At 55.2% G+C, this 13,263-nt stretch overlaps 1 protein-coding gene across 1 annotated transcript in view; it reads left to right on the top strand.

Annotated features, from left to right (window-relative positions):
- HPCAL1 (hippocalcin like 1) overlaps positions 1-13,263 on the top strand; it is a 109,342-nt gene that overhangs the window by 91,763 nt on the left and 4,316 nt on the right. Inside the window, exon 3 of the mRNA XM_035000573.1 lies at positions 11,818-12,213. Coding sequence (XP_034856464.1) covers positions 11,836-12,213 — 378 coding nt within the window. The 5' untranslated portion in view covers positions 11,818-11,835. The remainder of the gene's footprint in view (positions 1-11,817; positions 12,214-13,263) is intronic.

Below are 13,263 nucleotides of genomic sequence, written 5' to 3' on the forward strand. Positions count from 1 at the left end.
AGCCTCAGCTTCCAGCCTCAGCCTCCAGTCTCAGCCTCAGCCTCAGCCTCCAGCCTCAGCCTCCAGCCTGGCTCTGCTTGATACTGCAATTAAGCTCATTAAGTTCATCACACATTTCTTTTATCCTAAAAGCTGTGATGTTACCTCCAGGTATTAGTCTGATGTTTCAAATTTGTCGGTCCTTTTACGTCCTTCATTTCCCTTTATCCGCACGGCTCCATGGTCACATCAGCAGGCGTGGACTGTTATTCCCATTTAGTTTCGGAAGCCGAGGCCCAGAGAAGTTATGAGACAGCCAAGACCGTAGGGCGAGGCGGGGGAGCCTGGGAAGAGCCGGGCCGGCCATTTTCCGCGCACCTGCTACCCCGTGTGGCCCCTTCCGTGCACAGCTGCCACCGAGTGGCCGTTCTGGTCCCACGACGGAGGAGCGAGCAGACGCTGATCTGAGGCTCCGAGCCTGGGAACCCCCGCACCCCAGGGCCTGGCTCGGTGCGCCCTCCGCCTCCCAAGAGGCACCCCACTGGCCAGGGTGTGTAGGCACTGCCGGCGAGGATGGGCTTCCCTCCTGCGGGGGGTGGAAGGACTGGGGTTCACATCCTGGCCAGGAGCATCGGCGCGAGATCGGGGACTCGCTCTGTCACGTGCCGTGCGGATCTGTCCCACGCAGGCTGGCTGGTGCTGGAGTCATTCTGCGACCAGACACGCGTAGCCCGGAGGCATTTACGCAGCTATGTGGGGGCTGCTCTCCCCGTCTCCACACATATACGCGCAGCTGAGCCGGGTGGGGGCCCTCCACCAGCTCTGTGACCCCAGGGCGGACTGAAGCCGGGTCAGATCTATGGGGGAGGGGGCTTCTGAAATCTCAGACTGGCTCCTGCCTTCAGGCCCCACGGACCGGTCTACTGGGGCGTCTTAGATTTCCGTTGAAAGAGCAGTTAGCCCTGGTGGGCTCCAGATCCCTGCAAGGGCGATGTAGGGCGATTCCCGGGTGTGGATGATCGAACAATGATAAAGTCTGAGTCCTCAGCTGGTTGTCTCGTTCCGAGTGCTTCACAGGGCTTGGGCCTTTGCCGGGGATGGTGAGGGGACATGGCCAGCCTCGCCTTCTCCAGTTCCCTCTTGTTTCTGTCCTGGACCCTCTCCTCAATGTTGCATTGTTCCACAGTCATGCTCACCGGGAATGTCGCAGCCTCTGTGGCCTAGGGTGGACTCTCCCTGCCCCTCTCCGCAGCACACGCTCTTTCCTTCATCCGCCCACCTGGAGGACTCCCGGGAGCCTTTAAGCCTGGCTCAGACCTCACCGGTCAGACCTCGTGACCATTGTTCGGGGACAGGCTAGCTCTGCTCCCGCTCTCCCGGTCCCTCTTAAGTAAGCCTCACGGTGCACAGTACCCCGTGGCTCAGGGGCGTGCTTGGGGGAAGGGGACTCCAGGCACCTGCGGAGGGTCTTTGTTGTTCATCCAGCTGTTCCCACACTGGCACAGAGGGAAATGGAACTGTTGGAAACGTTTGCTGGCACAAGGGCGCACATTCAGAAACTTCCAATTGCCCACTCCAGCCTGACAGGGATGAACTCCCACCGGAAGCCCCAGAATCTGGAACTCACATATGGGTGGTCCTATGCAGCGGTTTTGGTGTTAAGAAAAAATCCTGTGGTCTTGTTTTGAATCCTGCCTAGAGTTCTCTTCCTGTTGGGTTAGCAGATTCTACAAGGGGGAGGATCGTTCTACTGGGCATTTTCTCTTCCTCTCCTCTCTGGCTTTTCTCCCCAGAGGCTCATTTATGTCCATTCCAGTAAGCTACCTTCCTCCACTGGGCAAGCAGCTCCGGGTGCTCCTCCCTAGGAGACTCCAAGAGCCACGAAGTTGCTCTGGGTGAAAGATCCCAGCTGGAGGGGGCAGTGAGGACCCTGGCCGAGGACCACATAGCTGGGGGCGGGTTCATGGAGGGAGGAAGGAGATGGCATGGGTTTGGTGATTGGACCCCGGGGTCTGACATGCCCCAGGCAGGCCCCCTGCTCTGCTATGGCTGTTTCTGGGCCAGCAAATGGAGCTTTTCCCAAAATACCAAGTCTGGATTACAGAATGTCCCTTCTTAGAGCTTCAAATCTGGGCAAGAGAGCACTTTACCATCCTGATCCATGATGTTCCTTCCTGAGAAGTCACAGAATGTTGAAGCAAGGGGGTCCTAGAAGAAACCCATTCACTCCTCCATCTACTCATCCATTCAGGCGTTGTGCTAGGCCCTCGGAACACACAGCCATTACTTCAGAGAGATTTACTGAGCACCCATTGTGTGCCAAGCCCTGTTCTGGGCAGTGTGGGGGTACAGTGTGAACAAAAGGAGACAGAGACAATAAATGTATCAATATGGCGCCAAGTAGTAGGGAACCCTATGACAAGGGGGCAGGATGAGGGACTAGGGCGTGAGGGCTGATGCTATTTGAGATGGGTTCCGTGGAGGAGGCACCCCCTTAAGCAAAGACATGAACGTTGAGGGAATGCACCTTGAGATCAGGTGGAGGGAACAGCAAATGCAAAGGCCTTGAGGCTAGAACATGCTTTGGCATGAATGAGGTATTCTCTTTCCTCAATAAGCTCACAATCTGAGGGAAAAATACAAGTAAGTGATGTTATAAAAGCTGAGGTCATAATAGAAATAGGTTAAAAATTGGTATCGGGATGCAAAAGGAAGAGTAATTGTTGGGGGCTGCGACGTGCATCTCTGAAGAGGTAACTTGTGAGTTGGGCTTTGGAGGTTGAGTAGGAGTTTGCTGGGCAGCCGAGGCGAGCAGCCACATGGATGAACCAGTGTTTTCAGAGGCATGAGGTGTGTGGGGAGAGCATGGCTCTCCCCCTCCTATTGCATTAGCAGCTTCTTCGAGGGAGAAAGAGTGGTCTCTTCAGGGTTTCTCTCTCCTTTTCTCCACCTTTTCCTTTCTCTCAGCCTCACTGAGGGCATTTCAACCTGTGCTGAGTGGAGGAAAGCTCAAGACAGGGAGGGGAGTTCTATGTCTCAGCCAACTCCCTCCCTTGCTCCCTCCCTTCCTCCGTTTTTTTTTTTAAGCTTTTGGGGAGTCATGAGGATTTAAGCTGCTGGGGATGGGTGCAGAAGTCGAGAGGGTTTTCAGTGGGATTTCTCAACCAAAGGTCGCTGGCCTGGAGCCCATCCAGCTGGTAAAACTGGATGCAGCAGGTTTTCAGGAAGCCCTCTGAAAACAGGTTCCTGGAAGTCAGCAGGCTGAGTCTGGATCTGGGCACACCCTGTAACTATCGGCTCCGGAGGGGCCTGCCGTGGACCGCCTCTGTCCCCAGATCTCGCTCGGGCTTCGGCTGTTCTCCCTCGAGAACACTTTCTACCCTCCTGACCTGGGCCATCATTGCTGCTGGCCTCTAGGAAAGTTCTTGAAGCTGCTGGAAATAGAAACTTGTGGACTCATGTAAATGCCATGATCTTTCATTCCTGGGCCCGAGGAGGGAGATAAAGAGTGCCTCCCCCAGCTGGGTCGCAGTAGCAATGGGCCTGTAAATAGGGTGCTGATGAGCTCCAAGAGTCCCTTTTTGGTAGCCCCAGATCTGCAGTGTCCCAAGGATCTACCGGGGGCTGAGCAGCCAGTAGAAATAGAGTATCGACCGCGTTCATATGTCATTTTAGCTTTTCTAGTAGCCACATTAAGAAGGTAAAATGAAACAGATGAGATTAGTGTCACCAACGTGATTCATTTAACCCACGATATCGCAAACGGTGTCACTAGTCATTCCACATGTAATCAGGATAGCAAAATCACCATGAGATACTTTACATTATTTTTATGTGGTAAGTCCTCAAAAGCCAGTGTGTATTTTACTCTTGGGGCACATATATGAATTCAGACGGGCCACATTTTATGTGCTCAATCGCCACATGTGGCTGGTGATTACTGACTTGGACAAATCTAGTTTATAGACAGAAACGGAGGCACCCGCGACGTGGAGGAGGCGTGGCAGGGGGCGGGGCCGGGAAGGCGGGGTCTCCAGCCGGGTCCCCAGGAGTCAGCCTGCCTGCGCCCTCTAGCGTCCGCCCAGCCGTGTTGCAGCCTGAGCCGCCCCAAGCGTGCTGTTCCTGCTGGGGTTCTGGAAGGTGTCACAGACCCCCTGGGACAGGACCGACCCCTCCTCAGAGCAGCTGCACTAGAAGCCCAGGCTGCCTGCAGCTTGCCTCTCACCCACTGCCTTGGAGAAAAGAAGGACAAATTCTCAGCATCTGTCCATTTGTTAATGGGTCACCAGGGGAAAGAACGACTCGGGTCTTGTGCTGCACGAGGAACAGCACAAACTGCCTGTTCTCTGCTGGTCCCTTCAGCCCCGACTTTCCTGTTCGAGCCCAGACAGAATAAGTGCGCGTCGCCAAAAGAGCCGTCTGGTCCCTTGAAGTTCAGATTCACTGCGGATGCCCCTTCAGCCTCATCCTGAGCTGGGGCCTTTCATAAGGACTTGCTTCCTCCCGTCTTTCCCATCGTTTTCCCTCCGAGTGTTTGTAAGTCGGCTTGGCCCAGCGAGCTGTGGAGATCCAAACTGATGAAAGCATTTTAAAGCAATGACTGAAATGTCAACCCATGCCATCAGCCGGTGTGGAGCTGTGATTAATGACACATTCGGTACTTGGTTCCCTGGAGCCTCACCGAGCAGTTGGTAGAACTGTGCCATTAAAAAGGCTTTAATTTGCAGGCGATGCCTACTTTGGGTTAAATATTTTCATAGGGCTCCCCAGCTACATGTTTGCCCCCCCCTTTTTTTTGAACAATTTAGCACATTAAGAACAATGGAGTAACCGAGAGCCAGAGAGATGGATGGATGTAAATGCTACATTAACTGTCTCCCCATTCTGCCATTACTGGGAATTAAAATGTGATCTTTGACGCATTCAGAAGGCTGTTGCCTGTCTGATCCGAGCCCTGCTTGGTCATGAAGCTTTTCAAGCCAAGTGAGAGGTGGCTCTGATCTCGAATTGATGACCCTTCCTGGCACGCCCATTCTTCACCCCATCTGTCAACGGAGAGGAGAGTAAGATTTTCGGGTCCTCAGATGAAGGATGGGTGTGTGCCTGGGCACCGGGGCTGGGGGGCCATTTCTGCTGAGAAACGGGGGTGGTTGCTTTGTCTTTGCAGAAAGGCTGGCTTGTTCTCATCCATCTTCCCAGCCAGCCAGTCGTCAATCATGGTTCCTTGGCTTAATTAGTAACAGAGGGGTCACTGTGCATGCAGCATTCCACCGTCCCAGGTCCCTGAGAGGCCGCGTGCTTTGGGCTGAGAGCCTCCAGGAGAGAGCTAAAATGAGGCTCTCTGTATTAACTGTTTCGTCTGTGTCTTTGGTAAGCACATGTGAGCTGGCCCAGGAAGGGACTGGCAGTGCATGAGGAGCTATATTTCGTCTTCACGGGCCCCACTTCATGGTGGCGGGGGATACCAGCTGGGAGCACCGTGGTGGCCTCCATCACTGCCCATGGACCTGGTCAATGAAGGGGCCCTGGGGAAGGTCGCAGACAAGCACGTGCCCCACGGAAACCTCATTTGTCTCTAAGATGGAGATAACATTGCACCCTCCCAACCTGGCCAAGTGTGACCCCCATCTTCCCAGCACCTGGAATCTGCCTAGAAGTGGCGTGTGGGGGGTCGACCTCCAGTGGCTTTTTGGTTTTTGTTTTTGTTTTGTTTGTTTTAGTAGGCTCCATGCCCAGGGTGGAGTCCAGTGTGGGGCTTGAACTCACAACCCTGAGATCAAGACCTGAGCTGAAATCGAGTTGGACGCTTAACCGATGGAGCCGCCCAGGCGCCCCGATCTCCAGTGGCTTTTAAAGTCCTCCTTATCGTTCAGTTTTGATTCCACATGCTGTCTTCCTAGGCAGACTGCCTAGTCCCCCCGCCCCTGTGGGAATGAATGATTCCTCCCTGGAGCACCACCCCCATCCGTAGGCACCTGTGTCGTAAGCAGCCCAGAGCACTGAGAACCAGGAGGTGCATCCCTAGGCATTCAGAGGGCCCGAGGGACTCCAGTAGATGCATAACCACTGTGAGCCCAGCCTGGCGCCAGGCCCTGGGAACGTGCTGAGGGCAAGGGTGCCTGCACTTCTGGGTTTGGGCTTTTGGGGAGCAGAGCACCGGCTTGGGGACACGTGCGGGCAAGCATCAGGACTCAGGACACAGTGCGGGTCTGGTGAGGCACACAGATTTGTAGACCACACATTTCCGGAATATTCCAGGGAATGCTGTACCCCCTTCCCGGACCCTTTTGCCTTTCTTGGGAGGGGTTGCTGCTTGTGATGAGAGACTCCCCCACCTCGAATATAGACACAGGAATCTTCAGCCTGGGACCTCCAGACCCAGGGATCTTAGACTGTCAGACCAGGAAGGGACCCTAGTCCGGGAAGGAGGCCCTCTCACCGCACACAGCCCTCCCAGGAATGCCCTCCACCCCCGACTTGGAAGCACTTTGAGAAGGAGGGGCTGGGAGGGGGGAATCTCAGTCTTGTGGGTCAGCTTCAGGGACACACGTGGAAAGGAGCTGGCAAACCCGGGCACACCGCCGAGCCCTCTGCCTGTGACCTTCCAGCTTTGGGTTGACCGTACTGGTCCCTCTCCCTAATCTGGTACTGTCCTTTCCATAAACATGTGTTCTCTCAGGCAGAGGAGGTGTTGGGGGTTTGGAATTTCTGTGGGACCTGTGATAAATCACAGATACATTCTGAGGCAAACCGATAGCAGCGTTCTGAGCGGTGATTTGGTCTTCAGTGAGGGGAGTGGATTCTAAATCCTGAGCCCTCAGAGCCTAGAACTTGACAGAAAGCCGCTTGTTTCCATGGTGAAGAAGATAGGATGCCAGTCAGGGTAAAGGATGTGCCATTAACGATCCAAGGTGGCCTGGGGAAGGTGTTGTTCGTGGCCACGTGGCCCTCCCATGGACCAGCCTCCCCGTGGCTGCCTGCAGCAGGATGTGGGGTGTGGGCCAGACAGCCCGGGCCAAGTGCTGGCTTTGCCTGCAGAGCTTGCTGGCGGGTCGGGAGGGAGGCTGTGGGGACCTCCGGGTGCCTGGCCCCCACAGACACTAAGGGCACTTGCTGATCGGGTCACTGTCCAGGGGCAGCCGAGTCAGCGTCCCAGGGCTGTCGTAACCAAGGGACACAGACCAGGCAGCTTCAAAAACAGGAATTTGCTTTCTCCCAATTCCGGGGGCCAGAAGTCTACGACCAAGGTGTCGCAGGTTTGGTCCCTTCTGAGGCCTCTCCTTGGCTCGCAGACGGCTGTCTTCTTGCTGTGACCTCATGTGGCCTTCCGTCTGTGTCTTTTTTTCTTTTTTAAGATTTTTTTTTTAATTTATTTGAGATAGAGAGTGAGAGAGAATGAGCAGAGGGAGAGGCAGACTCCCCGCTGAGCAGGGAGCCCGACGCGGGGCTCGATCCCAGGACCCTGGGATCATGACCTGAGCCGAAGGCAGACGCTTAACCAACTGAGCCACCCAGGCGCCCCAAGAGAGGGAAAACAAGCAGGGGCAGTGGGAGAGGGAGAAGCAGACTCTCCACCAAGCAGGGAGCCCGACGCGGGGCTCGATCCCAGGACCCCGGGATCATGACCTGAGCCGAAGGCAGCCGCTTAACCGACCGAGCCACCCAGGCGTCCCAGCCCTCTGTGTCCTGTAAGGCACCTGCCACGTTGAATTAGGACCCACTCCAGTGACCTCATTTTGCCTTAATTACCTCTTAGAGGCCCCGTCTCCAAATCGAGTCACATTCCGAGGTGAATTTGGGGGCCCTGGTTCAGTCCAGAATGGCAGCTGGCCCGCCCTGCTCACTCTGGTCCCCTCCCACTGGGCCCCGTGCAGTATGACGCGCCCCCTTTGAGGACACGGGGACACCCGCTGCTGGTGGGAACAGCACCAGGTCCGGACGGACGGAGTGAAGAACGAGGAGGGGCCGGTGCAGAAAGTAGCATCCGAGGCTCGGGCCCACTGCGTGCGTGGCTCTCCCGCCCTTGAAGTCTCGGCGGGGAGGTCCCGCGGGAGAGGCCTCGGACTAACTGTGGGTGTTCTGCCCCCTCCGGGCGCCGGCTAGGACACGCGCACAATTCGAGAGGAGCATGGCAAATACCAAGGCTTTGAGAGCACCTAAACTGATTAAAGGGTTGGACAATGAGTCTGTTTCAAGCCCAGGCACCTCGGACCTGGAAGTGCTCAGTCTTCAGGCTGTCCTAGGTCCCATCCGGGAGCCCCGGGCGGGTGCTGCCCAGTGCTCTGCAGACACAAAGAGGTGGGTCTGCCGGCAAGAAGCCACACAGCGAGTCACCCCGCATGGGGGCGGTCTCGGGCCACCTGCCGGGTCAGCTGACCTTTTGCAGTCCAAAATTTGCAGTTCAAAAGTCCTACGTGATAGGATCTGGAGGAGGCCGGGAGGCTGTTTAAAGAGAGCAGACAGAAGCAGGGGTGCGACTAGCAGGTTAATAGAGGGATCCTCACAGGAGCAGAGAAAGCACATGGGAGTTGGGGCAGAGGAGAGGTCCCTGGGGACAGAGAGAGCGGAGGGCATCCGTAGCCCTGAGCTCCGAGGGCTCTTTCTGCCACCTGGCTTGCCCGATCAGTGGCTTCTGCAGAGTCACCTTTGGGGGGCCCACCCAGCACCAGGGGCCTCCTGGACTCCTTGCTCCCCCTGTGGGTGTAGATGTGTGTGCGCAAGAACATGCCCCCAGGAGGCTAGCATGGGCAGGAGGTGCCTCAATGAGGGGATCAGCCTCAGGGGGCGGGTCTCAGGGTCATGCCCGAGGCTGCCTGGATCTGGTCCCCACCTTGGAGTTCGGGTGGGAGAGCCTGTGGATGGACAGATGGACGGGCAGAGAAGGATGGGCACCTGGCCTAAGGCCCTGGCAACACCCACGTGGCTTCTCCCTGTGCCCTCAGCTCCTGTCCTTGGGTTTGGTGGGCAAGGTGCCCTGGCTATGGTGCTGAGCCCTGGGGTCTGTCGTATTCGGCTGCCCTAACAAGGTACCACAGACCGGGCTGCTTAAACAGCAGGAATGTTTCCCCTCGCAGTCCTGGGGATGTGGGCAGGGTCATCTGAGGGATGTAGGGAAGCATCTATTCTAGCTTCTGAAGGCCTCCCGTGTTCCTTGGCTGGTAGATGGCTCTGTCTTCTCCCCACCTCTTCACATGTCTTCCTTCTGTACTATTTCCAAATGTCCTCTTTTTGTAAGGACACCCCAGTAACCTCATCCTAACTTGATCATTTTCGGAGTCCCCAGTTCCAAATAATGTCCTGTTCACAGGCATTAGGGGTTAAAACCTCAGCATCTTTTTTTTGTTGGGAGGTCACAGTTCAATCATAACCTGAGTGTGCCTGAGGAGACAGACCTGCCATGCTGGGCTGTCCTGGGCGCCCAGCACCACCCTAGTGCTGGGGCACATGGCCCTGCCCGCTCAGCGGGGCTGTCTGGGCACGGAGCCATCCCAGTGACCCACCATCAGGTCCGCCAAGGGGACACCTAGAAGGACCCGGGAGCTGGTCTGGGTGGGGCCCCAAGAGCATGGCAGAAAATGCAGAATCAAGAGGCAGCCACACCTCCAAATCTGGCCTGGAGCTTTTTCCCACAGGACAGAGATCTGATCTGCACCTTGGTTGTTTTTCCTCTTCCGTCAAGACACCGATTTTCACATTCACCTTTATTTTTCACGTAGAAATCAAAATGGTCATTAAAAAAAGAAAACTCTTATTAATGAACTGAGTTTCCGAAGGGACCAGAAGTTGAATCAGCGACGTGTGAACGCCAGGACTTTCTTGGCCTCCCAGAGCGTGCCACCCCAAGTCCCAGGGTGGGTCAGAGAGCTGGCTGGTGGAGGTGTGGGGTTCCCCGATCTGTACATGGTGGCCTGGACCTCCTGTGACCTCTCAGCTCCTGTGGAATGGAGATCATGTGTGTCCTCGCAGGTTCCTGGTGACCTCAGGTGCGGCAAGGACAGCTGCCCCAGTCCTTAGACATTTGCTGGCTTCCACATTTTAAGATCAGCCTATAGGTAAGGGCAGAAAGTAGAAATTGTAAACCCTGACACTGTGAAAAGAGTGGTTCTTGCAACAGAAGCTGATAAGGAAGGAAGGCGGGGGGATCCATAGCTTGATCTTATGGAGAGAGAACCAAGAATAAAGTTGCTTGATCAAGAAATAGAGGTTGGGCTATTTTTATTTTTGTTTATTAATTATTCATTTATCTTTAAAGATTTTATTTATTTGAGAGAGAGTGTGAGTGCATGAGCAGGGGGAGGGGCAGACAGAGAGGGAGAAGCAGACTGCCCCCTGAGCAGGGACCCTGGGAACACGACCTGAGCTGAAGGCAGATGCTTAACGACTGAGCCTCCCAGATGCTCCCTCTATGAAAATACATGCACAGAGTTCAACATTTTAAAGTTGCCAAAGGATTTGCAGTAAAAACTCCCCGTTCGAACCTTGTCCATCAGCCACCTCTCTCTGGGCAACGCCATGTCCAAATAGGACCTTCCAGACACAGAGACACGCACATATACATTGTTTTCTCTCTTTTTCACAAATGGTAGCAAACTCTTTGTGGGCTCTACACTTTCCCTTTTCACTTGAAAATACATCCTGGTTACTGCTTCTCGGTTTGCACAGCTGGAGTATCTTTAGCTACTCCTCCAAATGGGAGAACTGGGCGTTTGCAATTTTGAAAGACATGGCCAGGCTGCCCTCTGTAGAAGTCAGGAAAGGAACTTTATATAATTTAAAGTCATAAAAGGGCGCCTGTGTGGCTCAGTCGGCTAAGCGTCTGACTCTTGATTTCAGCTCAGGTCATGATCTCAGGGTCGTGAGATCGAGCCCCACGTTCAGGCTCTGCACTCAGCAGGGAGTTGGCTTGAGATTCACTCCCTCCGTCCCTTCCTCCCCGCTCACGCATGCTCACTCTCTCTCTCTCTCAAATAAATAAATAAAATCTTAAAAAAAAAAAAAGCTGTAAGGATAACAAGTAAAAACAGGGATATGTATTATAAAGCTAATAAAACCCAGGAGGGGGCAAAGGAGGACGTGCCAGGGAGAAGAGATGAGCTGTATCTGTTATCTTTCCTAATGAGGATGCAGTGCGTACTGTTCAGAGTTTATAAATACAGAAGCAGTTCAAAGTGGGCACCTGGGGACTGGGGCGGGGGACATTTCACTTTGGTTGTCTCGTCTTCTGTATGCTTAAAAGACGACGACTATCGTGTTACTGTCAGAGCCGGGCCATGAGATGAGGAGGGGAGGTGACAGCTGGGTTACTGTCTAGCAGTGACGTCACTGTGGGTCGCTCCTCTGTCCGGGCCGTGCGGGGACCTGCTGTGGGGAGCAGGTTCTGCGGTATTTTACTGGTCACGTTCGAGACATCGTGGACCGCCTGGTGCTAATTCTAGAGCCACCCCACCCCTACGCCCTGGCCCCGGGGAGTTTCTCAGGGGCCCTGTAGAGAGGGGACTCCTTCAAAGTTTCTGGACACCTGTTCTGAAAACAGAATGAGGTGCCCACGAACCACAGGGTCAGGGGTGCACTCAGCACAGCAGGGACTCTGCCTGGAGCGGGTGAGGCTCAGGAGCGTGAGGATGAATCCTCAAGTCTTGTACAGCCCTGGTGAACACCTCATTCCACTGATTTCAGTTGCATCCCCCCCATTTCCACATTCTCAAAGTCAGAGTGTGCCCACGAGCGGTCCCCCTTCCCGCGGGGCGTCCTAGGCGGGCTGAGCCGTCCCGGGCCCGGTGGTGGTCTCTCCGGCCACGCACCCCCCGGGCGCCCCCCGCTGACGCCCCCGCCTTGCAGGTGTGACCAGCCGCCACCATGGGCAAGCAGAACAGCAAGCTGCGGCCCGAGGTGCTGCAGGACCTGCGTGAGAACACGGAGTTCACGGACCACGAGCTGCAGGAGTGGTACAAGGGCTTCCTCAAGGACTGCCCCACCGGCCACCTGACCGTGGACGAGTTCAAGAAGATCTACGCCAACTTCTTCCCCTACGGCGACGCGTCCAAGTTCGCCGAGCACGTCTTCCGCACCTTCGACACCAACGGGGACGGCACCATCGACTTCCGGGAGTTCATCATCGCGCTCAGTGTCACGTCCCGGGGCAAGCTGGAGCAGAAGCTCAAGTGGGCCTTCAGCATGTACGACCTGGACGGCAACGGCTACATCAGCCGCAGCGAGATGCTGGAGATCGTGCAGGTAGGGGCCCCCCCGCCCCCGGTCCCCGCTGACGCCAGCCACTCCCCGGCCACCGCTTGTGAAAGTGACTGCCTGTCACCTGCCCGGGAGGGTCCTTGCCGTAGGAATGCGAAGACCCAGTGTTTCTGGATCAGGCCTGGGCTAAGGGCTTTGATCTGTTTTGTTCCTCACAACCCTGTGGGGGGGCGGGGGGCGGTTCCTTCTCTGCATTTCACAAAGTCCGAGGCTCAGAGAGGTGATGTCCTAAGAATTTACAGAGCTGAAAATTATAATGGAGAGGTCCCTGGATTCTTGCAGAAGGCACCTACTGAGACCTTCTCGAGTCCCCGTATTTGAGAATGCGACACACGGCATGTCACGTCCCCAGGAGCATGCCGTGGTAAAGGAAAACTGAAATATTAGTGGTCGTGGAATAATAAGGTCTGACACAGTAGGAACACCTCTTCGTGAGACCTTTTTTCCTCACCTTCATGCCTATCAACAGCTCTGGCAGGTGAGGCTGTTTTCCAGAAAGAAACCAAGTTTTCTTCACTTCACTGGGTGCCTGGGTTTGTGAGAGTAAAGAACCCCAGACCTGCTCCCTGGTGCCCCCCAGTGCCCTACTCCTGGAGCCTGGGGGATTCGGTTCTAGGATTCCTCAGAAGAGGCATTGTCTACATGTAAGTCTCGTCTCGGCTCAGGAGCTAAGTCTTGAGCAAAGAGCTTCAAACCCATGAACTCCTAAACCAGCTGCAAATGGCCCGAGGAGTGACCAGCCCATTTCCCTAATAGGTGGTTCTCACACGGAATAAATCAACACGGGTTTGGGGACCTCTGTGGTTCAACTGTCACTTCTGGTTCTTAGCTATAAGAGGTGATAGAAATAAGAATTCTGTCTCCCTGGAATCCTACCTACCTGTCTGTCGCCCCTTTCGCAAACGGGCATGCCTATCACTGGCTGAGAAGACCGGCCTGGCCAAAACTGGGACACGCCAGTGGGATTCTTCAAAACAGCATGTACGGGGTAGGGGTGGGCGCCATACCTGTCCAAATGGGATCTGGCTGCTATGC

The sequence above is a fragment of the Mirounga leonina genome, unplaced genomic scaffold (assembly GCF_011800145.1).
Source record: "Mirounga leonina isolate KUSES-001 unplaced genomic scaffold, KU_Mleo_1.0 Mir_125, whole genome shotgun sequence".
NCBI lineage: Eukaryota > Metazoa > Chordata > Mammalia > Carnivora > Phocidae > Mirounga > Mirounga leonina.